This window comes from Nicotiana sylvestris, chromosome 11 (assembly GCF_000393655.2).
Source record: "Nicotiana sylvestris chromosome 11, ASM39365v2, whole genome shotgun sequence".
Taxonomy (NCBI): Eukaryota; Viridiplantae; Streptophyta; class Magnoliopsida; order Solanales; family Solanaceae; genus Nicotiana; species Nicotiana sylvestris.
The window spans coordinates 122,013,256-122,040,177 of NC_091067.1; the positions used below are offsets into that span (position 1 = coordinate 122,013,256).

The 26,922-nt window shown below is 36.9% G+C and overlaps 2 protein-coding genes, 1 long non-coding RNA gene and 2 pseudogenes across 3 annotated transcripts; 3 read left to right on the forward strand and 2 right to left on the reverse strand.

Annotated features, from left to right (window-relative positions):
* Nucleotides 1-1,648: 1,648 nt before the first annotated feature.
* LOC104228257 (short chain aldehyde dehydrogenase 1-like) lies at nucleotides 1,649-3,069 on the forward strand (annotated as a pseudogene).
* Nucleotides 3,070-16,077: 13,008 nt separating this feature from the next.
* On the forward strand, nucleotides 16,078-17,439 carry LOC104228258 (acylsugar acyltransferase 3-like; annotated as a pseudogene).
* Nucleotides 17,440-19,326: 1,887 nt separating this feature from the next.
* Nucleotides 19,327-20,045, forward strand: LOC138881586 (uncharacterized). The gene is made up of 2 exons (XM_070161822.1): nucleotides 19,327-19,711; nucleotides 19,789-20,045. The coding sequence occupies exons 1-2, from the start codon at nucleotides 19,327-19,329 to the stop codon at nucleotides 20,043-20,045; spliced, it is 642 nt and encodes a 213-aa protein (XP_070017923.1).
* A 2,403-nt stretch (nucleotides 20,046-22,448) lies between these two features.
* LOC138882035 (uncharacterized) lies at nucleotides 22,449-23,007 on the reverse strand. Its single transcript, XR_011403496.1, has 3 exons — nucleotides 22,903-23,007; nucleotides 22,744-22,790; nucleotides 22,449-22,562 (listed from the first exon to the last, which is right to left on the reverse strand). It is a non-coding gene; the product is annotated as an uncharacterized lncRNA (long non-coding RNA).
* LOC138881587 (zinc finger BED domain-containing protein RICESLEEPER 2-like) lies at nucleotides 23,007-24,115 on the reverse strand. The gene is made up of 2 exons (XM_070161823.1): nucleotides 23,111-24,115; nucleotides 23,007-23,024 (listed from the first exon to the last, which is right to left on the reverse strand). The coding sequence occupies exons 1-2, from the start codon at nucleotides 24,113-24,115 to the stop codon at nucleotides 23,007-23,009; spliced, it is 1,023 nt and encodes a 340-aa protein (XP_070017924.1).
* Between the last annotated feature and the right edge of the window lie 2,807 nt (nucleotides 24,116-26,922).

The following is a 26,922-nucleotide window of genomic DNA, read 5'->3' on the forward strand; positions in this document are numbered from 1 at the left end:
GGAGAGTGCGTCTAGTAAATTGTCATAAATTACTCGGGAGAGAGTTACGGTAGGAAGAGTGCTCATGATCGATAGAGACGAGTAGGCAAATCTATACGAAACATAACAGGAGGGGATTCCATCAATAGGGAAAATCACAACGTTAGATCCTTCTCTTATTTGTTTACAACTCAGTCATAGTTAGCTCTTAGTTTAATTAATTTTATTCAGTTATAGTAAGTAGAAATATCACCAAGTGTTATTCAAAATATCTGGGAAGTTGATTATGGAGAATTTAGTGAGTCTGACAAAAGTAATTGGTAGGCTAATTCCCTATGGGATTCGACTCTGAGCTAAATACCCGGATTATATTTGCAATGACCGCTTAGTCCTTTTTATAAGGCATAGTTGGGCGTGATCATATATACATGCAAGCGTTGAACTGACAGGAGGAACTGCTATGGACAGAAATTAATAAGAAAGGAAGGAATGCAGAGGTGGAACTTTACAGAATGGTGATTGCTGGATGCATCTATCATGTATGGCAAGAAAGAAACATTAGAATATTTCAGGAGAAACATAGATCAGTGCAGGGGATCATTAAGTAGATTATTTAGGAGGTAACATGTAAAGGGACACTGAAGCCAAAGCTAGAAAGGAAGTTAGTTTCTCTTAATTTCTACCCTTAGGCCTTAAGTGTACTAGTTCAATGTAGGGAGGTAGCAGTAGTAGTGATGTTCTGGTTTGGGGCCTGTCCAAAGCAGTTGCTTTTGTTTTATACTTGTACATATTTGCTATTGGCCGGTAAGCAAAATAGTTTACTTGCCCAAAAAAAAAGTTTACTTTCAAGAACAATTAATATCTTTGATTTTTTATTACGTTTTTCTTGAGTCTAAGGTCTATTAGAAACAACTTCTCTACCTTCACAAAGTAAAGGTAAAGTCTGCACATGGATACATGAGAAGACTAACACCAGCAAATCTTGTCACTCAAAAATTGTAAATTAAGGATAGAGTTCGATTCTTGTAGAATCTAATTTTTAACTAAAGATGCTTTAAAATGTGCAAAAAACTATGGAGTGGGCCTCGACACCCCACCCTTCTAGATGAAAATGGACGTGCTAGGCTGCTAGCCATCGTACCAAGTACGCTTGATTGTCCAATGGTGTCATTTTGTCAATATATCAGTTTTCTCTGTCCACTGTTTATATGTGTATTTAGTAAAATTTTCGGCGAAGTGGTGTCGAATGGAACGCAGCTTCGACTAATGTACGTCTGCCCTTGGATTTGCATATACACTACCCTAATCAAACCTCACTTGTGAAATTACACTGAAATGTTGTTAACGAAACGAGAAAAAGTTTATTAATTATATTTTGATTTTCTAAATAACAAATATTTTAAACCAGTTAGTTTTAATAACCATGACAACTGCAATGTATGGGAGGGAGTATGATTGATGCATATTATAGTGTGAAGATATCTAGAGCAAGCAAACATTAAGAAAGGTATATATAATAGCTGTGCGTGATACACACTCTCAAAGGATTTAATTACAAATTTACTAATTAGAAGTCAACTTACAACTAACAATCTGATAGTTGCACATGACCAATAATAAGGCCCACAGTATATTAATACTCGCACAGTTCACTAACAAAAGTATGTTCCTCATTTTCAAGCATTTGAAGCTGATCAATTCCATGGCCTCGAGCTTTTCCTCCCTCGGCTCCATTGCTAAAAGGTAAGTTTATTTTGTTATCTTTTCCTCAATGTTGGGCTCCTCAAATATGAATGTCGTATTATAATTATTCGGCTGTATGCCTTTTAGGATATTGGGGAGTTCATCATAGGCGAATTCTGTATTTAGAGTCAGAATGAGTGGATCTAATTAATTATATGTATATATTTAAATTAAATTAAATAAGTATATACACTTCGAGCTCAAAGGAAAATGAGTTCAACTGTTCAATAGGGATTGTGGCGGAGTGATAAGTATTCATTCATCCTTAATCAAAGGTCTTCGATTTGAACCCTCAGTATAAAGTTATCTTGGTTAGGAAGCATTTACTCTCCAATATGGGACTTCCGGCCGGCGCAAATCCCGATTTAATCGGCTCAATGCTAGTATTGAACACCGGATGAAAAATCCAATCCCGTCCTAGATTCGCCCCTAGAAGTTACCCTTATTGTTGCTCTAGTGATCAACTTAAGCACAATCCTATGAAATCGAATGTTGAATTATACTCCTATATATATTGTATCAGGCTAGAGGGCAAAGTTGCAATCGTAACAGGCGGCGGTAGTGGAATTGGTGAAGCCGCAGCAAGACTTTTCATCAAACACGGAGCAAAAGTAGTAATTGCAGACGTCCAAGACGATCTTGGCCAATCCATCATTGAAAAAGTAGGTGAAACGGGAGCTGTTTCCTACATACATTGCGATGTAAAAGTGGAAAAAGACGTCGAAAATGCAGTGGACATAGCAATTTCCAAGTACGGGAAACTTAACATTATGTTCAGCAACGCTGGATCTGATTCCACCATCTTAGAATCTGACTACGAAAATTTCAAAGCAGTATTTGATGTGAATGTCTTTGGGGCATTAATATGTGCAAAACACGCGGCGTGTGTGATGATCCCAGCTAAGAAAGGTAGCATTCTTTTCACTTCCAGTGTTGCTTCAGTGCCTTATGGCGATGTCTCTCATACGTATTCTGCGTCAAAGCATGCAGTAGTTGGGCTTGCTAAGAATTTGGGTGTAGAATTAGGACAATATGGAATTAGAGTAAATTGTGTTTCTCCATTTGGGGTGGCAACTCCAACGTTACGTTGTTGAATTGTCTAGGTATTAAGGAGAAGGAAAAGGCTGAGGAATTTTTATCTGAAATTGCAAACCTCAAAGGAACAATGTTGGAGGATGAGGATGTTGCAGAAGCAGCATTGTATCTTGCTAGTGATGAATCTAAGTATATAAGTGGGATGAATTTTGTGATTGATGGTGGATATAGTACTACTAATATTGCTCTCAAAGAAGGCATTATAAGGAGGATGAAAGTCTTGAATGAATAAATTCTCTTTTCAGATTAAAAGTTTGGGCCATTTTTCTTTGTAGGTTGTTTGGACGGTGGTTGTCCATATTATGTTATTGTATTGTAATGTTAATTTTGTTATTGTTTAACCAAAAAATGGAATTTTAGTCAAAGCTAGAATTTAGAAGAACATGGGTTACTGATAATCGAAATATGTAAAAGAGAATAATTTGGGTAGCAAGAATATAATCAGGAGAAAAACAAGTAAACCAAAGTATATTCCAATAGTGTTTTGTGTCCCAACAATTGATCAATTATCTCCCTTTTATAGCTATTTGGGAGATATGTGTTTTGCTCTAGTCTTAATAAGGCTATTATGAGTAATTAAAGACATTGAATGCTACGTTACACAATCATTGTATTTAATACAGATTCTCTAACGTATTCAGTATTTAATGCTCATTAAATACTGTATCTGTATTCTCATATATTGTCAGATTTATTCCCCTTGATTCCCTTACCTAAATGACTTAAATAGATACGGGCGTCGAGTCCTTTGATTATCTGCCCGTGTCTCTTCCTTTGCCTTTGCTCGTATCTGTTGCAACTCGTGTCTCTTTGCCAGTTGTAACTCTGTGACTAGTCTACGTGTCTTGACACGTCATCCTTATTCCACTTTAATATGTAAACTCAATTTTTCCCAATACAGATAGTCCCTCCACTTGCCATTTATACATCAATTGAATATTTGGGAAGTGGATTTCATTAAAACGAGAATTTTTGTCACCATTAATGCTATGACAAAATTGACGCTTCAATTGTCACTTATATTTAATGCTCTTTACACGTGTCACCTTTTTATTAGTTCTGCAATTCTGCAGTCCTTTTTAAGGCTTTTTCATGGCTCCACTATTCACGATGCGTCAGTTATCATTATTATGGTACTTCCATCATCACACTTTTTCCTTCGGCGGTCGCTTATCAGTATAAATATAACTTCTTTCTTTGTCTTTTCTACATAAAGTTTATTGAATATTCAATCTCTCAAATCCATGTTTGCTTCTTTATCGTATCATCCTTCTTCATCATGTCTTCTTCAAATTCTAACCCTAGAAAGGTTCCCATAATTGATTCCTTCCCTAATGCCCCCATTAGAAGCAGAAGGGGAGGTAGGCTTTGTAATTTAGGATCTATTCGCGATTCTTCCACTCCTTTACCTAGTTCCGGCCCTTCTTCTAGAACTAGGGGTTCCCTTTCACAAAGATCTTCTTCAAGAGGTAAAAAACCTTTTGAACCTCTTCGTGAGCCTACAGTAGAGGAGATAGTTCCCACGGAACTATCTTTTTATCATGACAGAATCTCTTAGGAACCAAGTCTCTGGTTTAGATTGTGCTGATATTTATCCCACTCAAATTACAGAAGGTTTGATTTCTGTAGTTCGTAGAGACTGTCATTAGAATAGTGATTTTCCCTATTATTATCCCTAATCCAAATCAAAGAATCACCTCTTACATAATCGGGTTTCTTTTATTTATACATACCTTTTCACCTTAGGGTTTAGACCATCTATTGACCCTGTTATTCTTGAGTTCTGTCATTTTTTTTATGTTTGCTTGGGTCAAATTGGCCCAATCATATGGAGGGTTGTTGCCTGTTTGAGGCATTTGACCAACACAGCTGGTGTTCCCTTTACTTTCCCTCATTTGATTCACCTTTACTCCCCTAGACTCTTTCGCAATGGTATTTTCACACTAGTAGCCAGGAGCAAGTAAGTTTTGGTAAGCCCTGAGGATAACAAAGATTGTGGCTGGTATGCCAGGCCCCTACTGTTGGTTTAGTGGGTGATGATAATTTTCCCTTCCCTGAGAAGTGGAATTTTGCACGTAAGTCTTTTTAACTTTCTCGTACCTTTTTTCTTCAAATTTGTCAACTTTTCTAATTTTGCTTATTCTTTTTTTTAGCTACTATGGGAGTTGTGGAAGACGTTCCCAATTTCCGTGATTGGGTAGACAAGTTATTGAGGACCGCACCAATTAATGGTAGGTCTTGGAAGACACTTTCTAACCGTTTTGGTTGGAAAGTAAAAACTCATGGTAAGAACTTTTATTTCATCTTTTCGTGTATATTTTTTTTATTGCACTAATTTCAATCCATTTTTTTATCAGGATTTGCTATTCGCGGAGTCACTGCCGAGGCAGTCGCGGCTTCTCGCATCTCTTTGGAAAGGGCTTAAGAAATAATCTTGGGTTCTTCTACAAAAAGAAAAGTCGTTGTTGTTGAGGAACAAGACTCTGAAGAGGAGGAAGACGGGGGCTCTTTGGTGACAAGGCCACGAGCTCGAAGACGCATCATTTATAATAATGAAGCAGAGGTATCCCCCCGTCGTTCTGTTCCTCTTACCGAGTCTGCTGAAACTCCGATACTAATTCTTGATGATGACGTTGCTCCCGCTTCTGCTCATAACTCTGCTGAGCAGCTTTTTATTAGCGGGTTTGGTAGTGAAGGCTTAGGTCCTGTTTTGGATGAAGTACCCTTGGCTTCTTTTTCGACACCTGTGTCTGTAACTCATTCTTTGCCAGTTTCGATTGTTTCTGTTCCTCCCCAGACTATCTTTACCACCTCTTCTGTTCCTCCTTCGACAATTCCTCATCCAAACTTTCATCGCACTGAGGTTGGCTCCTCAAGTAAGAATGCTGCTATGAGGCGAGTAGTCATTGAAGTTCCTACTAAGGGCAGTCTCTTAAGGAAATCAGGTCAAGCGGATGTATGGCTAGAGCCTTTAATTGGCCCAATTGAGAAAGCTAAGCTAGAGAGCCATAGTTCCTTGACCCTGATGAACGATATTGTGCACGCCACTTTGAAGGTATTCCCCTTCTCTTCTTTCTTTTACTTTATAATTTTTCTATCTTTGAGGATTCTTTTTTCTTTTTCCCCTTTTTAGGCCAACCTTATCAGCACAGAGATGATGAAAAGAATTATCCACTCAGATCAATTAGTGCGTGATTCTAAGTTAGAGGCGTGCAATTGGAAAAAAACAGTTTGAGAGCTTGCAAATTGATGTGGAGTACTTAGAAGAGAGCAAAAGTATCTTGGAGCAGCAGGTACGAGCTTTGACTTCGGAGTTGGCGGTTGAAAAGACTTGCTTAAGCCAAGCAGATAAAGAAAAAACTCACCTTGAAACTTCCTATTCAGAACAGCTGTCCAAGGCTGGTGAAGAAATCATAGAGTTGAAGGCTCTTTTGAATAAAAAGGAAGCTTACGCTGGGGAGCTCGTACAAAATTTGATTCAGGCACAAGAAGACCTTCGAGCTTCTTTTGATAAGGTGCGTGCTTTAGAAAGCTCCCATGCCTCTCTCCAGACTTCTTACACATCTGCCTTGGCTGAAAATGAGAAGTTAAATAACGAAATTGCTGACTGGGAAAGGGATTATGAGATCCTTGAAGATAAATCTGCTATTGAAATAAGTTGGGCATTTTTGAATTCACGCCGTGATACCCTAATTGAAGTTGGCCAAGAAAATTTCAACTTGGAATCTGAGTTGGCAAAAATCAATGAAACTATTGAGAAAGTTCAGCAAACTCAAGATTTTCCTTCTCCCGTGGCCGAAGCTTCCGTGAATGTTGAAGTCGATAAGGGTATCCCTACTATTTCAAGTCCAGTCGAGCCTGTTGCTGCAGGTCAAATTGAGCCCGCAACTGTTGATACTCTTGCCCAAGTTGAGCCCGTTGTTGATGATACTTCTACTTCAGTTCCTCCAATTTCTCAGTGATCAGCCTTAGTTATTTGAATAACTTTGTTTTTGTTTCATTTGAAAAATTGTGGTGAAACCCTTGGTTCCATTTAAGGGTTTATTTTGAGAATTAAAGTCCCCAGACCTTTTATGGGCCAGTTTGTACAAACAATTAATAGTTTTGTGACTAAGTTCGTACTTAGTCTTAGAGTATAAACAATTCATAGTTTTGTGATTAAGTTCGTACTTAGTCTTAAGTTTTTAAATATTAAGAAGTTTTTCATGTTATTATCTTGAACTTCTGTTTATTTTATTCTTGCCTTTATTTTTAAGGACTTACAGAATCATTTGCATTTTTGTTCTTCGTAAATGCTTTTGTTATCCTCATGACTAATTAATTTGAACATGAATTTTATAAAAGAGGACCCTTTTATACTTCGACACTTAATGAAGAAGATGTCTTACCTTCATAATGGTGTTAACATACGATAAAAGAAATAGGAACACACATGTTTCTTTGAAATAACTTTGACAAGTTTTTATTTGAACTTTGTCTAGTTTTGAATAATACTTTACATGTATTTAAAGTACATCTATAACTTTCTCGTAACTGTTTTTCTTGTAACAGATTTAAAAAAGTAAAAATAATAAACTCGAGGTTTTTATTTATAACCCATTTTAGTACATAGCCTTTACCCTAACTATAGTAAGGTTTTCTTTGGCCTTGGCTCGTGACTTTTACTCTGCACTGGACTCTTTTAGGCTTGATTTTTCCTCCATCTACTTTAACTTCTTTATACACATGCCCGTGTATATTATGTAGTCCCCCAAGTGTTTGAGTGTTGAAGTATGAAGCCTTGAGCACTTGATTGTTTCTCTCATTTGGTCCTTTTCCTGAAAAGGAAAACATACGGGACTCGGAGGTACAATTATAGATGAAGACTGCTTAACCCATTTGTATTTCTATCAGAATAATTGTAACCCTAGGCCAGGAATTTTAGTTTATTCTGTGTGCCTTACAGGTTGTGACTCATCATTTAGTACGGGTTAGTGTTTTGGCTATCATCTAAAATTGTTAGTAAAATTTTAACAATTCAAAAATTATATTCAAAATGTTGATACCTGATCGTGGGTATTCCTTAGAAATAGTATCTCTTCAAGTGAACAACATTCCAATGTGAAGGTAGTATCTTTCCATCCATTGTCTCCAGTTCATATGCTTCTTTTCCTGCAATATCACGAACTCTATAGGGTCCTTCCCATGTTGGACATAATTTACCTGCGTTAGCTGTCTTTGTATATTGAAAAACCTTTTCAAGCATGAAGTCCCCAATTTTGAAGAACATGAGGCGTGCTTTCCTATTGTAGTATCTTTCTAGGACCTGCTTTTGTGGTGCCATTCTTATTAGTGCAGCTTCTCTCCTTCCTTCGAGTAAATCAAGATTTAAACGCATCTCCTTGTCATTGGACTCTTCTGTTGCATGCGTGAACCTTGTACTTGGATCCCCTATCTCAACAGGAATTAAAGCTTCTACTCCATAAACCAACGAAAATGGTGTTTCTCCCGTACTTGTTTTCGCCATTGTACGATATGCCCATAAAACACCAGGTAGCACTTCTGGCCAATTCCCTTTTGACTCTTCTAGTCGTTTCTTTAAATTGTTGATAATGACTTTATTTGTTGATTTTGCTTGCCCATTACCCACCGGATGATAAGGCATAGACGTAATCCTTTAATTTGCCAACTTTGAAGGAATTCCGTGATTTGAGCTCCAATAAACTGAGGTCTATTATCACATACAATCTCCTTTGGTACACCGAATCGACATATGATATTCCGCCAAATAAAATCTTTGACTTCCTTTTCTCGCACCTGTTTGAATGGTCCTGCCTCTACCCATTTAGTAAAATAATCAGTGAGTATGAGCAAAAATTTTACCTGTCCTTTTGCTTGAGGTAATAGACCTACGATATCCATTCCCCATTTCATAAATGGTCACGGCGCGATGACCGGATGTAATAACTCCGCAGGTCTATACATATTGTTACCGTACCTTTGACATTTATCACATTTGGCCACGAAACTTTCTGCTTCTTCTTCCATTTTAGGTCAGTAATAACCTGCCCTAATTAAGGTTCTTACCAGTGATCTTCCACCTGCGTGGTTCCCACAATGTCCTTCGTGTATTTCTCTCATTACATATTCCGTTTGCGAAGGTCTGAGGCATCTTGCTAAGGGACCACCGAATATTTTATGATATAGATTGCCTTGCTTTAAGCAGTACCGAGCAACCTTTTTTTGAAGCGCGTGAGCTTTTTCTTATCATCAGGGACGATACCATACTGCAAAAAAGCAACAATCTCGTTCCTCCAATCCCAAGTTAAATTATTAAAATTTACCTCATTCTTATCAGGGTCAAGAACTGAATGAGATAAATGTATAAGTGAGGCGTTTGCATCACTTGCCACATCAGCCGCAGATGCGAGATTAGCTAGGGCGTCCGCTTCTACATTTTCATCCCTTGGTATTTGTATAACTTTTCAGGTTTGAAATTGCTTTATCAATTCCCGTACCTTTTCTAAATATTGTTGCATCCTCGCTTCCCTGGCTGTATAAGTCCCCAGCATTTGATTAACCACGAGTTGCGAATCACTTTTGATTATAATCTGATTTATGCCAAGTTCCCGTGCCCATTCTAGACCTGCAATTACAGCCTCATACTCCGCCTCATTGTTAGTTATAGAATGACATTTAATAGCTTGTCGCATGGTTTCACCCATAGGTGATACCAAAACAATCCCTAAACCTGCACCTTTTACGTTAGGTGAACTATCAGTGAATAAAGTTCAAGTTCCTGGGTTAGCTCCATTGAACACCTGTAATTCTCTCTCTGCTTCTAATTTCATCCCATGGCTAAAATCAGCCACGAAATCAGCTAACACTTGTGATTTTATAGCAGTTCTAGGTTGGTACGTGATTTCGTATTCACTTAATTCTATAGCCCACTTAGCCAACCTACCTGATAACTCATGCTTATGTAATATATTACGTAAAGGATAGGCAATTACTACAGCAATAGGATGACACTGAAAGTAAGGTCTTAACTTCCTAGATGTCATGATTAATGCGAGTGCAAGTTTTTCTAATTGAGGATACCGCGTCTCCGCATCTAACAAAGATTTACTAACATAATAGATGGGGGATTGTTAACCTTGTTCTTCCGGGACCAAAACAGCACTTACCGCTACTTCTGAAACAGCAAGGTAAATGAGTAGTCTTTCCCCAGCCTTTGATTTTGCCAGCAAAGGTGGATTTGATAAGTATGTTTTCAAATTCCTGAGTGCCTGTTGACATTCCTCATTCCATTCAAAATGATCCTGCTTTTTAAGGGCTGAGAAGAATTTAAAGCACTTCTCTGATGATTTAGAAATGAATCTTCCCAAGGCTGCAATTCTCCCTGTTAATCTTTGAACTTCTTTCTTGTTTGAAAGTATATCAGGGACTTTTTTCAATGGCCTTAATCTGTGCAGGATTCACTTCAATACCACGGTTAGAAACAAGAAAACCCAAAAACTTACCTGATGCAACACCAAATGGACATTTCTCGGGATTTAACTTCATATTAAATTTGCAAAATTGAAAATATGTCAGATAAGTGTAATATGTGATCTTTTGAATACTAAGTTTTAACAAGAACATCATCTATATACACTTCCATAGTTTTTCCTAAATGCTCTTGAAATATTTTGGTAACTAACCTCTGATACATTGCACCTGCATTCTTTAGACCAAAGGGCATTACTTTATAACAGTAAGTCCCCCTGTCTGTTATGAATGAAGTTTTTTATTCATCTCCCAGATCTATTTTAATCTGATTATAACCTGAATATGCATCTAAAAAACTTAATAGCTCATGACCTGCAGTTGCATCAATCAATTGATCTATGTGTGGTAGTGGAAAAGAATCTTTAGGGAAGGCTTTATTAAGATTTGTGTAATCTACACAAACCCGCCACTTACCGTTCTTCTTTGGAACTAAAACAGTATTAGCTAACCAGTTAGGATACTTCACCTCACGAATGGAACCAATTTTTAGCAATTTTTGGTCTTCTTCTTGAATCACCTGATTCTTGAAAGTTCCTTGCTTTCTTTTCTTTTGCTTGACAGGAGGGTATGATGGGTCTTCATTTAATTTATGAGTCATCACCTCCGGTGGTATCCCTGTCATATCAGAGTGGGACCAAGCAAAGCAGTCCACGTTAGTTTTCAAAAATTTAATTAACTTACCTCTCATGCCTTGGCTAAGATTGGCCCCAACGTAGACTTTCTTATCATGCCATTAAGCAAATAACACAATAGGCTCTAATTCCTCTATTGTTGTTTTGATATTTTCATTCTCTTCTGGTTCTTGAATGGTATCAAGCCTTGAATCTACATCTGTTTGCCCCTGTTCAGTTGAAGTTTGTGTTGTGGTGTCCTCAACTGCCTTCTGTGATTGCTATTTTTCTTCATTTCTCGTGCTTGTATCTGCAACAGAGTTGATAGTCCTGGATGTATGTTGATCTCCATGAATTTGACAAGTTCCCCATGGCGACGGAAATTTGATAACTTGATGCAAGGTTGAAGGAACTGCATCCATCTCGTGGATCCATGGTCTCCCAAGGATCATGTTGTAAGCCATCTCCATATCTACTACCTGGAACTTTGTATCTTTGTCGACTCTTTCAGCGAATGTGGTGAGTGTTACTTCTCCTTTCGTCACAACACTAGAATTATCAAATCCAGATAGAGTAAGCGCCTTTGGTATTACTTTATCTTCAGCTTTCATCTCATGTAATACTCTTAGCAAAATAATGTTCACAGAACTACCTGGATCAATCAAGACTCGTTTTACATTAGTATCATATACAATTAGAGATATTACTAGTGCATCGTTATGAGGGGTTAACACGCCATCTGCGTTTGCATCACTGAATGTAATGGTGTCTTCCTCTAAGTTATGCCGCACCCGTTTCTTTTGGGTAATTGCAACTTTGGAAATTTTGTTAGCTGCAGCATTGATATACCATTGATGTCTTCACCCCCACTTATAACGTTGACAGTTCTTTTAGGGGAAGGTGGTTTTGGAGGTTTCTGCCTGTTCTTCATGTAAGTTTGCTTACCTTTCTCACTGAGCAACTCAGTAAGATATTCTGATTTCAATAAATGATCAACTTTACTTTGTAAAAATCTGCAGTCTGTTGTTTTATGCCCGTGGTCATTATGAAACTCGCACCAATGATCAGGGTTGCGCCTGTTTGGATTCGATCTCATTTTTTTGGCCATCGAACCTTATCACCCATGCTTCTCAAAACAGCTACGAGCTCGGAGGTGCTGACATTAAAATTGTAACCACTGAATCTTGCTTTTAAGTTTTTATCATCATCTCGTGACTCATAGTTGTTTCGATCGTTCCTAAATCTTGATGAAGAACCTGATTCTCTATTCCTTGATCTGTGATCATACCTTTGATTGTCCTGCTTTAACCGTGAGTATTTTCCTGCAAGTCCCATATACGGCTCGTACCTGTTTTTACCAGATATTTTTTCAGTCTCCGCACGTCTCGAACTTACCTTTTCTTCTTTTTGAAATCGCGGAACAGTATCTTCTTCGATCCTCAGCTTTGTGCTATACATGCTATAAACATCATTCCACGTTGTAGCTGGGAATTCACGAAGGCTTTCCTTGAGTCTCCTTGTAACTTCCGAGCTTTTCTCATTCAAGTTGCTTGTGAAAGCTATAACTGCCCAATTATCAGGTACACGAGGTAAGGTCATTCCTTCACGTTGGAACCTGTCCACGAATTCTCTAAGCAATTCTGAATCCCTTTGCTTGATCTTGAAAATATCTTCCATTCTTTTTTCGACTTTTTGAGCTCCCGAATGTGCTTTAATGAAAGAATCTGCAAGCTCAGCCAAAGAGTTTATAGAATTTTTGGGTAAAAGAGAATAGCATGTTAATGCACCCTTAGTGAGTGTTTCACCGAATTTTTTGACTAATACTGATTCAATCTCCTGCTTAGTCAAATCATTGCCTTTTACGCCTATTGTGAATGCAGTCACGTGATCTCGTGGGTCTGTTGTTCCATCGTATTTTGGAATATCAGGCATTTTGAATTTCTTTGGAATTGGAAGGGGAGCAGCATTTGGCTTCCAAGGTTGTTGAGAATATTTATCCATATCTACTCCTTTGATTACGGGCGGCGCCCCGGGTATTTTCTCTATGCGGTCACTTTGCTCCTTGAGCTGTTTCTGCAATGTTAGTACTAAAGTTTGCAAATCTGAATTAACTAACCAGTTCTCCCTCTTGCGATTCACTGGGGGTTCCACCACTACCTGAATTAACAAGCCCGCAATGAGGGTTCTCCAGAGTGTTGTTATTTTGGAGTAGGTGTGGGTGGTGCAGCAGGTAACTGGCTAACCAAGGCCTGAATGGCTTTATTGACCTGTGCGGTAATAAATTTTTGCAAAGCCTCATCCATAGCTTCAATATTTTCGAATTGAGCCTGTCCATCTGTATGAGATCCATCAGGAGTGCCTTCACGAGATCGCCGAGGAGAGCCTCGTGGAGAAATAATCAGTGCGTTATTATCCTGAGGATCTCTCTGAAGTTGTTGGTTTGTTTGGTTTTCTTGGTTTCCTTGAATGTTGTCATTGTTGTTCGACATAGTTGATGCAACAAGGAAAGTTAAGCAAAAAGAAAATAGATTATCAGAGTCCCGGTAACGGAACCAATTTGTTTAACCAAAAAATAGAATTTTAGTCAAAGCTAGAATTTAGAAGAACACGGGTTACTGATAATCGAAAGAATATGTAAAAGAGAGTAATTTGGGTAGCAAGAATATAATCAGGAGAAAAACAAGTAAACCAAAGTATATTCCAATAGTGTTTCGTGTCCCTACAATTGATCAATTATCTCTCTTTTATAGCTATTTGGGAGATATGCATTTTGCCCTTGTCTTAATAAGGCTATTATGAGTAATTAAAGACATTGAATGCTATGTTACACAATCATTGTATTTAATACAGATTCTCTAACGTATTCAGTATTTAATGCTCATTAAATACTGTATCTGTACTCTCATATATTGTCTGATTCATTCCCTTTGATTCCCTTACCTAAATGACTTAAATAGATACGGGCGCCGAGTCCTTTGAGTATTTACCTGTGTCTCTTCCTTTGACTATGCTCGTATCTGTTGCAACTCGTGTCTCTTTGCCAGTTATAACTCTGTGACTAGTAAGGCACGTCATCCTTATTCCACTTTAATATGTAAATTCAATTTTTCCCAATACAGTTATTACTTAATAATGAAACATCATTTTATGTAACAGTTATTTGGTATGGTGAGATCGTTATGTTATTTCTCTTTTGCATTTACTTATTTCATAATGGAGTACTATTTTACCCTTTATTCTACTTTTCTATTTAATTTCACCCTATACCTTATAAGACATCTATACCTCATATTTTTTTGTTCGTTTGCCGCTACCTTTTTCTTTCTATCCATTTAGTCATTCTCAATTTCTTATGAATATTCTCCATTTGAAAGAATATGCGGAGGGATAAGCGTTGATAATATCACATAATGGTGCGGAACCAAGTCTAGCCTCACCTTTAGTTTGCAGTTCAATTATTGTATCTTGTAAAGCGTTAGAGATATGGTGTCATTTAATCCTTGTACTCCATATATAAGTAACACTTGTTAATGTGTTTGAATTTATGTCTTAGTTTGCAATACTGTAAAAACTTGAAAATAAAGTAAGTTTATAACGCAAATTGGAATATGTAACTTTTATTGTGAAAACCATCAACAAACCAAAAACTTGAAAATTCAAAAACAATCAAACACAAAAAATAAAATTGGCCAAAAAATTATTCACCTTCTTTCCGTTCCAATGATTTTTTGTTAAATTTTTATTTTGCTGAAATATACCAGGGGCGTGCGCATAATTTTTTGAAAGTGGTGTCATCATTTAAAAAATAAATACCGTAGTGACATGAAAAGAAAAAAAAGTTGAAGAGTAACACCAGCAAATCCGCGCACTCATAAGTTGTAAATAATAGAGAAAGAAGAGCAAGTTTATTTGTTAAAATTATAGTTCTAAATCCGTTTAAGTTATACTGCAATAAGTGCATGTTATATTTGTTAATTTTTTATCACTTTGATTAATGCGTGACGAATTTAGTGTATTGGTTTAACCAATGTTTTTAGCTTAAAGGACAGAGTTCGATCCCAACAGAATTCGACCCCCCACCCTTGTGTGAAAGTGGATGCGCTGCCCATCAGACCAGGTAAGATTGTTTGTCCAACTACCGCTGAGTCCGCCCCTGAAATATAGTACTATAGTTGGAGTAATAGTTATAGAAACTAGTGAAGTCAAAGTCGTCTTTTAGAGCAAGTTTAACATATATTGCCGATTCTGCAAGTGTATGAAGTCTATATGTATAAGTCTCTGGCAACCATTCTGTTTAATTATAATACTCCTATTATTGATGATATTGTCGACCAAACACACATGTCTAGGCCATTATCACACGGAAAACATTTATTAATGTTGGAATTAACGTAGATTCTTCTTGTTTGCTGTAACTAGAAAAAAACTTACTCCCTCCGTTCACTTTTACTTGGCACGTTTTGACTTTTCACGCCCTTAAGAAGTAATAAATGAAGTGCATAATTTACCATGATACTCATATTAATTGATGCATATTTTATTGGATTTGAAAAAAATGATTTAAAATGGGTAATAAATACGATGAGTGTAAGAGAATTTTTTTTTTGTCTTTTCTTAATATGCGTGAAATGACAAGTAAAAATAAAAATCTATTTTTAATAGACATACCGCCAAGTAAAAGCAAATGGAGATGGGAGTAATCCCAATTGTCAGTTTAAAGATTAAGATATTGAAAGAGATGAATGCGGAACATGTAGATATAATAAAATATGTTTTGTTGCTCCTTGATTATTTACCATCTTCCATTTCCAAATTGTAGAAGAACCTTGGAGCAACGGTAAAGTTGTCTCCGTTTGATCTATAAGTCATGGGTTCGAGCTGTGGAAGCAGCCACTAATGTTTGCATTAATGGAGGCCGTTTATATCACATTCTAGAAATGCGACACTTTCCCGGACCTTACGTAAATGCGGGATGTTTTATGCACCGAGCTGCCCTTTCCATTTTCAAACTCCAACGCCGATGTATATAACTGTAAGAGGAGGACCTGCTAGTAGCTCACAGAAAGAGAGCTAAAATGGCCGCGTCTAGGATTCTTTCTCTATCTCAAAAGATCATTAAGCCTCTTTCCCTACTCCTTCTTCACTTAAACGACACAATCTCTCTTTCCTTGATCAAATCTCACTTTTTATATATGCACCAATTGCCGCTTTCTACTCTAAACCTGCAAATAACAACATAAATCAGATTCTTGAAAACTCCCTTTCAAAAGTATTATCTTCTTATTATCCCTTTGCCGGAAGAATAAAGGATAATAAATACGTTGATTGCAATGATGTGGGCGTTCGGTATTCAAACGTTCGAGTCAATTGTCCAATGTCTGAAATTCTCAACCACCCTTATAATGATGCTACAGATATAGTCTTCCCACAAGATTTGCCTTGGAGTAGTTCCTTTGACCAAACTCCACTAGTATAGTGGTTCAATTAAGTCATTTCGATTGTGGTGGAATAACAATCAGTATATGTATATCGCACAAGATTGCTGATGGCTATAGTCTATCGAAGTTCCTTAATGATTGGGCTGCTACAAATCGAGAGTTGGATTTCGAACCATCTACTCAGTTTGATGCAGCTTCGTTTTTCCCACCGATGGATGATCCTCCAGTAATACCTGATGTTGTACGTGAACAATGCGTGTCAAGAATGTTCAATATTTCATCTTATAGTTTGGGCAAACTCAAGGATATCGTTTCAACTAATTCAGGAATCCAACTCGCATTGAAGTTGCTACAGCACTTATTCATAAATGTGGATAGCAGTATCTATGGCGAATTTATGCTTGTTCAGACCATCTTTAGTGACGAATTTACACCCGCATTTGCCCCTACACACCATTGGAAATGCTTATTGTTTCCTTAACTCAGCAACAACGACAGAAGATGAGATAGAACTGGCCCACGTCGTTGCTCAACTACGCAAGGCTAAACAACATCAACGCGACAAATTGAAGGATATGAGTCCAGATAAGATAGCCTTACACGCGCTTGAATCAATCAATGTGGGTGTTAACATAATTTTAGAGAGGAATTATGATCCTTATATGTACAGCAGCTTGTGCAATATAGGATTATATAAGACTGATTTTGGATGGGGTAAGCCCATAAGTGTGACATTAGCGAGAAGTCCAATGAAAAACAACATTGTTTTCTTGGATGATCCAAGTGGAGAAGGGATAAATGCACTAATCACTTTGACAGAAGCTGATATGTTGATATTTCAGAGTAACAAAGAGCTCCTAGAATTTGCTTCTCCAGTTGCTTACTCACCGGAACGTGGTCCTTCCTCAAACCCTACATGAACGCGAGATATCTTGTACATTATACTGCCCTTTTAGTTGTTTACTCATCGGAATAAGCTAAAAACCATCTTGCCAAGCTATTACTTGTGTAATCTTCATATCCTCAAGTTATTCTTATTAGGCAAAAAGGTCTCCTGAATACTTAAACTTGTACCTTATTATTATGCCGGTAAATGAACTTTCAAAATTTTCCTATGAACACTTCAACTTGAGCATAAGTGAATTAATAAACACCTCCGACCTATGACTCAATCTACCGTGTGCATTACAATTTTACAAACGTAGCAACCCAGTCAGCAATAAACAAATAAAAACCTTCCACATGTTAGGCGTGAAAACCCACTAAGCACCGGCTATTTCCCATTCATTTTTGCCCTAAAACACTAATTTCATTTTCATTTCAGTCGTCTTTCTCAATTCCCTTCTAACATTTTCAATCATCTGCTCAAAATGGAGTGAACGATTGAGCATAAGGATTCTATTATATCATCTGAAGGTTTTGTTTATGCCTTTTTCTTTCAAAATCGGTTCCAAAACAAGAATCTGAGATAATCGTGTACCGTCGATTTTTCCTCCACCAGAAACATAGAAGTCATTAAAGGACCGATTGTCGTTGTCTTTCATGAAATTTCTGGTTGTTTTCTTGTATTTTTATTCGTCATTGAAGTTGGTCATGATAGAATAATGTTTTGTATGCATGCAATGGTTCTTTCGTTATTTAGGGTCTAAAATTAAGGCTTTTTGGAATAACATACTAAATTCTTATTTTTTTTCTCTGGATTTTATCGGTTTCATCTCTGATTTGGAATATAGGGTTAAAAATTAGGGCTTTTTATCATATCGAAAATTTTTGTCTCTTAAAGTGATAAAGTTAGGGTTCTTTTCCCTCATTTGCTTGTTGTTTTTCAAACAATATTGTCTCTTCCTTTTAAATATTTTACTGATTTGGACTTATCTTATCTTACTTTTATAGGCATAGTGAGGCAGGATGGTTGTTCTTGTGAAATTACAATTTCACCATCAGGCACAACTAGTAGCTGGCCCATTAATGAGGTATGAAAATGGTATAACATGGCTTACTATTGTAACTGCTAACACTGATGAATTGCATATTATTCAATTCAACAAATGGGAAAATGAATGGGGTACTTAGATGTGGAGAAATTTGCATGTCAAATCAATAAAAAAGGACCATTTCAATTTATTAAGTATGATGCTGATGTGTTAGAATTCTGCAAAGACCTTCATGATGGGGATTTTATTGATGTTTATTTATGTCACACTGTTAATATACTATGTGTTGATATTGAATTGGATGAAATGTTAAGTAATGGTGTGGACCCTAGTGATATCCCATATGACCAAACAGTTGGCTTTAATGAAGTGCTACAAGGGCAAACAAGTAAAGTTAATGCTAGGGCAAAAAACTCACCTACCAATAATATAAATAGTGGTTGTTTCACTGAGGGGAAGGGTAAAGGGGGGGCTGCTGATATAGAAGATTCTACTAAGGATGAAGGGGAGTTCTACAACTTTCATCTAGCCACAGATTCAGATTGTGATGTATTTGAGAGTAATTCTGAGAGTGAGGATGGTGAATATGAGGGTGTTTCTACTTAAGAGGATACATATGACTCACTTTATGATGCCGACGAGGATGTTGTTGGAGAGACAAGTGATATAGAAGCTAACCTTGTTGTTGCTAGACAGACCAAAGTAAATTAGAAGAACTGGAAAGAGAGATCTAGTGATATTAATGTAGATGAGCTACCTAGTGGCCCTGTTAGCATTGACCCAGAATTTGAAGACATTTACAAGGACAAAACTGCTAAATATTCTAACAAATTAGGAGAGGATGAGCAGTACCTAGACAGTTTAGATCCAGGGAGTGAAGATAGTACTGATGATGATGTAGATGCAAATGATTAGGTGCATAACCTTCCTCCAAGAAGATACAGTGGAAAGGTCTACTTTGACTCTAACTGTAAGAAAATTATTTTTCAACTGGGAATGGTCTTTGAAAATGTTAGACAATTTAGATTTGCTTTACAAAATTATGTTGTACACAGGAGAGTTCAGTTAAAGTTGAAAACAAGTGAAAGGAATAGAGTCAGGGCGATATGTTTGAACTCTAGTAGATGTAGATGGCATATTTTAGGCAGTTTACAGGGCCACACACAACACTTCATTGTCAACACATACTACCCTGTCCATTTATGCTTCCCAGTCATAAAGAATAAGCTTGCTAACACAACTTGGATAGTTAAACATTACAAAGATAAGATCATTAATCAGTCTGACATAAAGCTCAAGAAATTGCAAGAGTTGATAAGGATTAAGTATGGTGTGTATGTAGGAAAAACAATATGTGTCAGGGCTAGACAGAAGGTAATAGGTAAGTATTTAGGTTATTACAAAATAGAGTTGCTAGGATTTATGATTATACTGACATGATAAGAACTACTAACATAGGCAGCACTATTGTGGTGAGGACTTTAAAAGAAATAGAACTTGGTAAAGAGGTCTTTGTGAGGATATACATTTGTTTACATACTTTGAAAACTGGTTGGTTAGAAGGGCGTAGAGATGTAATTAGATTTGATGGTGCATTTCTGAAGGGAGTATGTAAAAGTGAGTTATTGTCATGCATTGCTAAAGATGGTAATAACCAAATGTATCATGTTGCTTGGGCAGTGGTTGAGAAAGAGACCAAGAACAGTTGGTCTTGATTTTTTAGGTGTCTAATGAAGGACTTGAAACTAATAGAATCTGAAGGTGAAGGACTAACAATTATGTCTGATATGCAGAATGTATGTGTATTGTTTTTTCTTTTTTTTTTTACTTTAATATTTAAGATTGCATTGAATGAACTCTAACAGTGTATTTTTGTTGTTCAAGGGACTTGTTCAAGCTGTATCTGAATTGATGCCAAATGCTGAGCATAAAATGTGTGTAAGGCATATATGGAGCAACTGGAAGAAAATTTGGAGTGGTGAGGAAAGAAGGAAGAAGTTCTGGGGTTGTGCAAGAGCTTCATTTGTAGCATTTCTGAAGGTTAAACTAGATGAGTTGGCAGAATTGGGTGGCAGTAAGATAATAGAAGACTTGCTTAGATATCTCAAACAGTCATGGTGCAGGGCCTTTTTTAAAGACTGTAGTAAGTGTGATGTTATGGAGAATAACATGTGTGAGACCTTCAACAGTTGGATACTTACTTCTAGGAACAATTTAATCATAACCATATTGGAAGAGATCAGAGTGAAGGTAATGGAGATGATGACTAATATGAGAGAATTTGCTACAAAGTGAAATTTTGATATATCTCCTATGGCAATAGGGTACATTGAAGAGCAATCTATGAGAGCCACCAAGCATGAATATAAATGGAATGGGGACACTGGATTTGAGATCTAAGATGGAATTTGCAAACACATAGTTGATTTTGTAAAGAAAGAGTGCACATGTAGAATGTGGCAGCTGAAAGGCATACCCTGCTCCCATATACTTTGTGCAATTTTTTTAAAAGGTATGACACTGCTGATTATGTTGAGCATTGGTATAAGAAGGAAACATATCTCAAGGCATTCAATTGTTATATTCAACTTATGACCAACATGGAGATATAACCTCCAACTCAAAATCCCAAAGTTGAGTCTCCTATAATTACTAAGATGTCTGGTAGACCTAAGAAACATAGAAGAAAGGCTCAAGATGAGCCTACAAAGAAATTTAGTAAGAGATCAAGAAAGGGGACACCAATGACCTGTTCTCATTGCAAGACAATAGGTCATAACAAGAAAGGCTGTGCAATCCTGGTAAGAATCAAATACTTCTTATGCTTTAAGTGTTTTTAGTCTTTTGCGGAATTTTTATATTCTAGGTGTTTTAGAAAGGGCAAAGTTCAACTGCTGGTGCTGAGAGTAGTACTGCAAATGCCCAGGCTACAACAGCTGCATCAGGAGGTCATTCTGGTACTATTGCTGGTGGTGGATCTGCAGCACAACAATCTGCTACTATTGCAACACCAAGAAATTTTGGAACTACTGCTGATGGTGGATCAGGAACACAACAATCTAGAACTACAAAAGAAAGATCAAGGACTCCTCGACAAATTCTTAGAACTTTAGGTGGAAGGCCTAGGACTGCTGTATTTGGAATACTATTTGGTGAATCAGGGACAGTCATAGAGAGGGTAAGTATGTAAAATTTTGTCCAATTGTTGTGTCTAATTACTATACTAAGTTCTAAAATTATATTTCTATTTGAATGTAGTTTGGTTTAAGGGACAGAGTCGCACATGATCCTAGGCAAACAATTGATGCTAACCAGATTAATATTAATCTTGGATATAGAGTACCTGGACTAAGGTGGAAAGGAACAAATACAGTAATACAAAGGCAGCTTCAACTAGGGCTGTGCATGGATTGGATCGGATCGGATTTAGCATATTTCGGATTGAAATTTCGGATTTCGGATTCCAAAAATTGCAATCCGAATCCGATCCGAATTATATCGGATTGGATCGGATTTTTAAATTTTGGATCGGTTTGGTGATCGGATTTTCGGATCGGATTGTACGTATTATTAAGGAGTGTGTATAACTGTATATGGATAATGGATATTACATAATACAATAGCATTTAAAAGACCAAAAATAGCAAACAAATGACTATAAATTACAGCACCTCAAGATTTTAATTTTGGCTTCATTCCAATTAATAAATGTTACTAATGTCTAATAGTACAGTATTGTAGCAGTATAGTATTGTAACTGGTTAAAGCTGATAGTCTTATTGTACTTGACCCATAAAGGTACACAATATTGCACAAATTCATTTCCCAGTTGAAGCATAGCAGAAACATAGCTAACAGTTACAAGACCAGAAGCATAGCAGAAGAGCAGAAACACAAAATGGAACCAAGTTCTACTGATCATTCTAACAGTTACATAACTGTAACATAGAACCAAAACATAACTGTAAGATAGCTAACAGTTACAAGTTCTACTGATCATTCTCATTCAATCCAGATCTATAGATAACTATAATTGTTACAAGTTCTTATAGATAACTATAACTGTAAGATAGCTAACAGTCCAGTTCTACAAAATTAACTAAAATCCCAAATAGCTGTTTAATCACTAATGAACTGAAATCCTCAACCAGAATTCCCTAATGCAGCAACCTTAAGTTCTGGCACACTGGAACTGAAATCCTCAACCTGGCACACTTTCAAGTTCTGCAATACTACACTTGTCAAAAATGAGAGAGTCAGTAAATGTGTATCATGTCAAGTTGGGCAACCTGTGCAGCAGCTTGACTGTTTGGTGGTAGAACAAAATAATACAATAGAGAAGGCTTAATGCAGCAGTTTGGTTCAATTTATTAGAAGGCTTAAGAAAACTTTTAACATGCCACGAACTCGTACCTTTTATATGTCGACGATGCAAGGCTCTCTTCCGGTATTAATCAAGTCTGTAGAATAAGATAGTAATAGAATAAATTAGTTTAAAAATAATCTAAAGAAACATAACATAAGTATACATTAAACACAAGTAAAGTAATAGAAGAAATAAGATAGTCTTACCCGCTTCAAGTTGTTCAAGATTATCTAAATCTTCTTCAATTTTAACCGGAGTTGTTGATTCATTCCGAAGCCAATCTTGGACACACACAAGAGCTTGAACCAATCTAGGTGTCAATGAACTCCTAAATGGATCAAGTATGCGTCCACCGGTACTAAAGGCTGATTCTGAGGCAACACTAGAAATAGGAATGGCTAGCACATCACGTGCCATCTCAGCAAGTGCGGGAAATCTGGGTGAATTCAACTTCCACCACCCCAGAATTTTAAAATTTTCAAAGTCTTCCTCAATATCTTCACTCAAATATTTATCTAACTCTGTTTTAGAATCAATTCCTTCACCCTTCTTATGCTTCTTTAAATCTAACATGAATTTTGAAAGCGATGATGAAGAAGTAGATGAAGTTGGAGAAGATGGACATGAACCAGGGGAAGATGGAGAAGATGGACATGAACCGGAAGATGGAGAATATGGAAATGAACCAGAACCACCATTCTTCTTTCCATACACATTGAACAAAGATTCCATGTATGTCTTCACCTCAATTTGTATTTTCACACCTATTGTTTCTCCAAACATGGCAGCAAGAGCAAACGAAAGAGATTGAAACTTGTGGCGTGGATCGAACACACATGAAATAAAAATCATTTTGTTCATCTTTTGTGGATCCCCCCAATACTTATCAAACTTCTCTTTCATATTATTTGCCATTTCTTTCAAGGTAGCATCTTCACTTTGCATCAACTCTTTCAAAGAAGAACCAACAACACATATCTCAAGAAAGTGCACATTAGACGTAATATAAAGTGTACCTGATACCTTCAAGGTGAGTTCATAAAATATTTCAAGAAACTTCACAATACGTCTTACACTATCCCAATCAGTACTTAAAAGTGGACCTGCAGGCTGTCCATCCTCACAAATACAGTTAGCAATACATGACATCAAACCATAATCAATATCACAATATTTTGTAAAGGCTTCCTCATAAACTGTAGCAACCTTCAACATCAAATATGTGGAGTTCCACCTAGTAGGAACATCCAAGCACAATGATTTTTTAGAAGTTATCCTATCTAGATCACAACATTCTTTAAACTTCTTCCATCTTGCTGGAGATTGTCTAATGTACCTAACAGCTTGTCTTATTCGTTCCACAGACACACTCCCTTCTCTCAACCCATCTTGAACAACTAGATTGATGATGTGAGCCATACATCTAACATGAATATGCTTACCTTCCATCAAGTTAGTGTTCCATCTAGTAAATTATTTGGATAATTCTTTAACCATGACATCGTTAGAATTGCATTATCAACTGTCACAGTAAATACTTTATCCACCCCCCATTCAAATAAACACTTAGCAACACCACTAGCTAAATCTTGACCTTTGTGACTAGTAATTGGACAAAAATTTAATATCTTTTTATGCAAATTCCAATTCTTGTCAATGTAATGTGCTGTAACACACATATAGTTAATTCTTTGAATTGATGTCCATGTATCAGTCGTAATACAAATTCTCTGTTTTGATTCTTTAAAAATTGACTTCAAAGCAAGTTTTTCATCATGGTAAATCTCAAAACAATCTCTAGTCATAGTAGTACGAGATGGAATATGAAATAAAGGTTGAAGAGCTCTCACGAAGTCTCTAAATCCATCCTTTTCAACAGAAATGAAGGGTTGTTCATCTATAATTATCATACGAGCTAAAGCCCTCCTACATGCCTCTTGATCAAATTTTCAATTGATAAGTGAGACATCACCTGTTTGACCTTTCAGTTGAAAAGCTAATTTTGTCTGGCTTGTCTCCGGCTTGTGGGGATTGTTCGGACACTTGAGAAGATGTGATAGCAAATTGCTTGTACCACTGTTTTTGGTGTTAGCTACATATTCTTCTGGACAGTACTTGCATTTCGCTTTTTAAACACCCTCGTCATCAGTGAACTTACTGAAGTGTCGCCAAGAGACTGATCTTTTTTTCATAATTTTTCTTTTCTTCGAACCAGAATCAGATTCGACGTTGCTTGTGGAATCATTTGAAGCACCACTTTTACCACATTTTACAAGGGCTTGAACTTTATTCACCATCTCTACCTCATCTTCCATCTACGAAACAAAACAAAAAATTAAAATTAAAATCGGATTCAAAATAGTAGTATAGTATGGTCTATTTCTGTTTAAGAAAATCAAGAGTGAAACCCCCAATTTATTTCATCAATTTTATCCGAGAAATAAAAGAGAACAAAGAGACCTAACCCTAGTGTCTTTCTTAAGAATTTCATCAATTCTTAGTGTCTTACCAGTTACCAGTGCGGTCGCCGGAACACAGAGAAGAGCTAGAGGAAACGACGAGCAGGAGGGAGCAGCTTGAGGCGTCGCGTGAAGACTGAAGTGAGCAGCACCAGCACAGCAGTCTCTGGGTGCGACTTGTGAGGCATGAAGAAGAGTGAAGACTGAAGCTGTGAAGTGAGGACTGAGTCTGAGCTGAGGCGTGAGAACTGAGAAAGTGAAAAGGGTTAACTGAGAAAGTGAGGCGCAGACCGCAGCAACATCAAAAATTTGCTTCTGAGAATTAGATGGAGGCAGACCGCAGAATGAAATAAGGGTTAGGTGACCTAACCCTAAAAATAAAATTAGTATTTATTATTCCCTTAATAAATTCGGATTTCGGATCGGATCGGGTTCAAACTATACACATCCGAATCCAATCCGAAAATCCGAAATTTTAAAAAATCAAATCCGAATCCGATCCAAATATCCGAAATCCGAAATCCGAAATTGAGCGGATCGGATCGGATTTCGGATATCCGATCCAAATGCACAGCCCTAGCTTCAACAACAGGCTAGAAGGAGACAAACTCAGGCAACCCTAAGCCAGTCTGAAGCTCCTTCTTCAACTCAACCAAACCTGAGCTAATCTCAGTCCAACTTCAACCTGTCTCAACCATAATGATTTGAAAAAATATTTTTTTTTTGTGAAAGTTTAAGTCTGTTAGTATCAGAATTTATTTGTAGGTTATTTTGTGGAAGATTTGGTCTGAAATATTCAGAACTTAGTTAATGTTGTTTTGGTTTGGTTTTAGACACAGTAGTAAACTGATTTCTCCTAGTGTGCAGATTTGATGGCCTACTATTAACAATCAAAATAGTTGTTTTGAACTTGTCTAATATAGGTTCATATGTTAATGCCAAGCATAACTTTTCATTACAGCAAAATACTTCATACACTTTACCTTGTCTTGTTTGTTAAGAATAAACATACAATACAAAGATCCTAAGCTAAGAATAACACTACAAAGAGCAGTGCAGCAACAACAAACGCAATTACATATTGTTTTCTCATGTTCTTTCAATGCTCATTGATGTGAATTCTTGATAGCAGTCCCAAAATTACTTGTTTTGTAATGATCTGGAAGAGGTGGGTCAATCCACATGAAAAATTACAGTAACTAGTTGTACCATAATTTGAGCATTCTAAGAACCTTCTACCTGGATTGGTGGGCTTCCAGGTTATGCACACAACAGCGTCAACTCCACAACGACAAACTACACGAGTTTCCATTGCATTCTTGGCTTGAAGAATAAAATATCGACTTAGAGAAAGAAAAAAATACTTGAATCTGTAAAAAATTTGAAGAGAAGAAGTGCTACAGAGCTTGTATACGTCAATAATGGAGGTTGTAGGCCAAAGGAGGAAAAAGAAGCCCTCTAAATATATGGGCCCTTGTGTTTATGACCGTTGGGCATCGAAAAAAACTCATTCACGCTCCTGCCATGCGTGACTTACACGCACAACAACTGATTAGGAATAACTGATGCCACGTAGATTGAGTCATAGGTCGGAGGTGTTTATTAGTTCATGTATGCTCAAGTTGAAGTGTTCATATGAAAATTTTGAAAGTTCATTTACTGGCATGACAATCGGGTACAAGTTTAAGTGGCCAGGAGACCATTTTACCTTCTTATTAAAGTTGTGTAAATCTCCATGTTATCTTTTCAATTCAGTTGTCTATATTA

Coding starts and splice junctions, on each gene's coding strand:
- LOC138881587 (XM_070161823.1), bottom strand. CDS start 24,115: ATGGCTCACATCATCAATCTAGTTGTTCAAGATGGGTTGAGAGAAGGG.
- LOC138881586 (XM_070161822.1), top strand. CDS start 19,327: ATGGTCTTTGAAAATGTTAGACAATTTAGATTTGCTTTACAAAATTAT. Junction 19,712..19,788: donor GGCTAGACAGAAGGTAATAG/GTAAGTATTTAG, acceptor CTACTAACATAG/GCAGCACTATTGTGGTGAGG.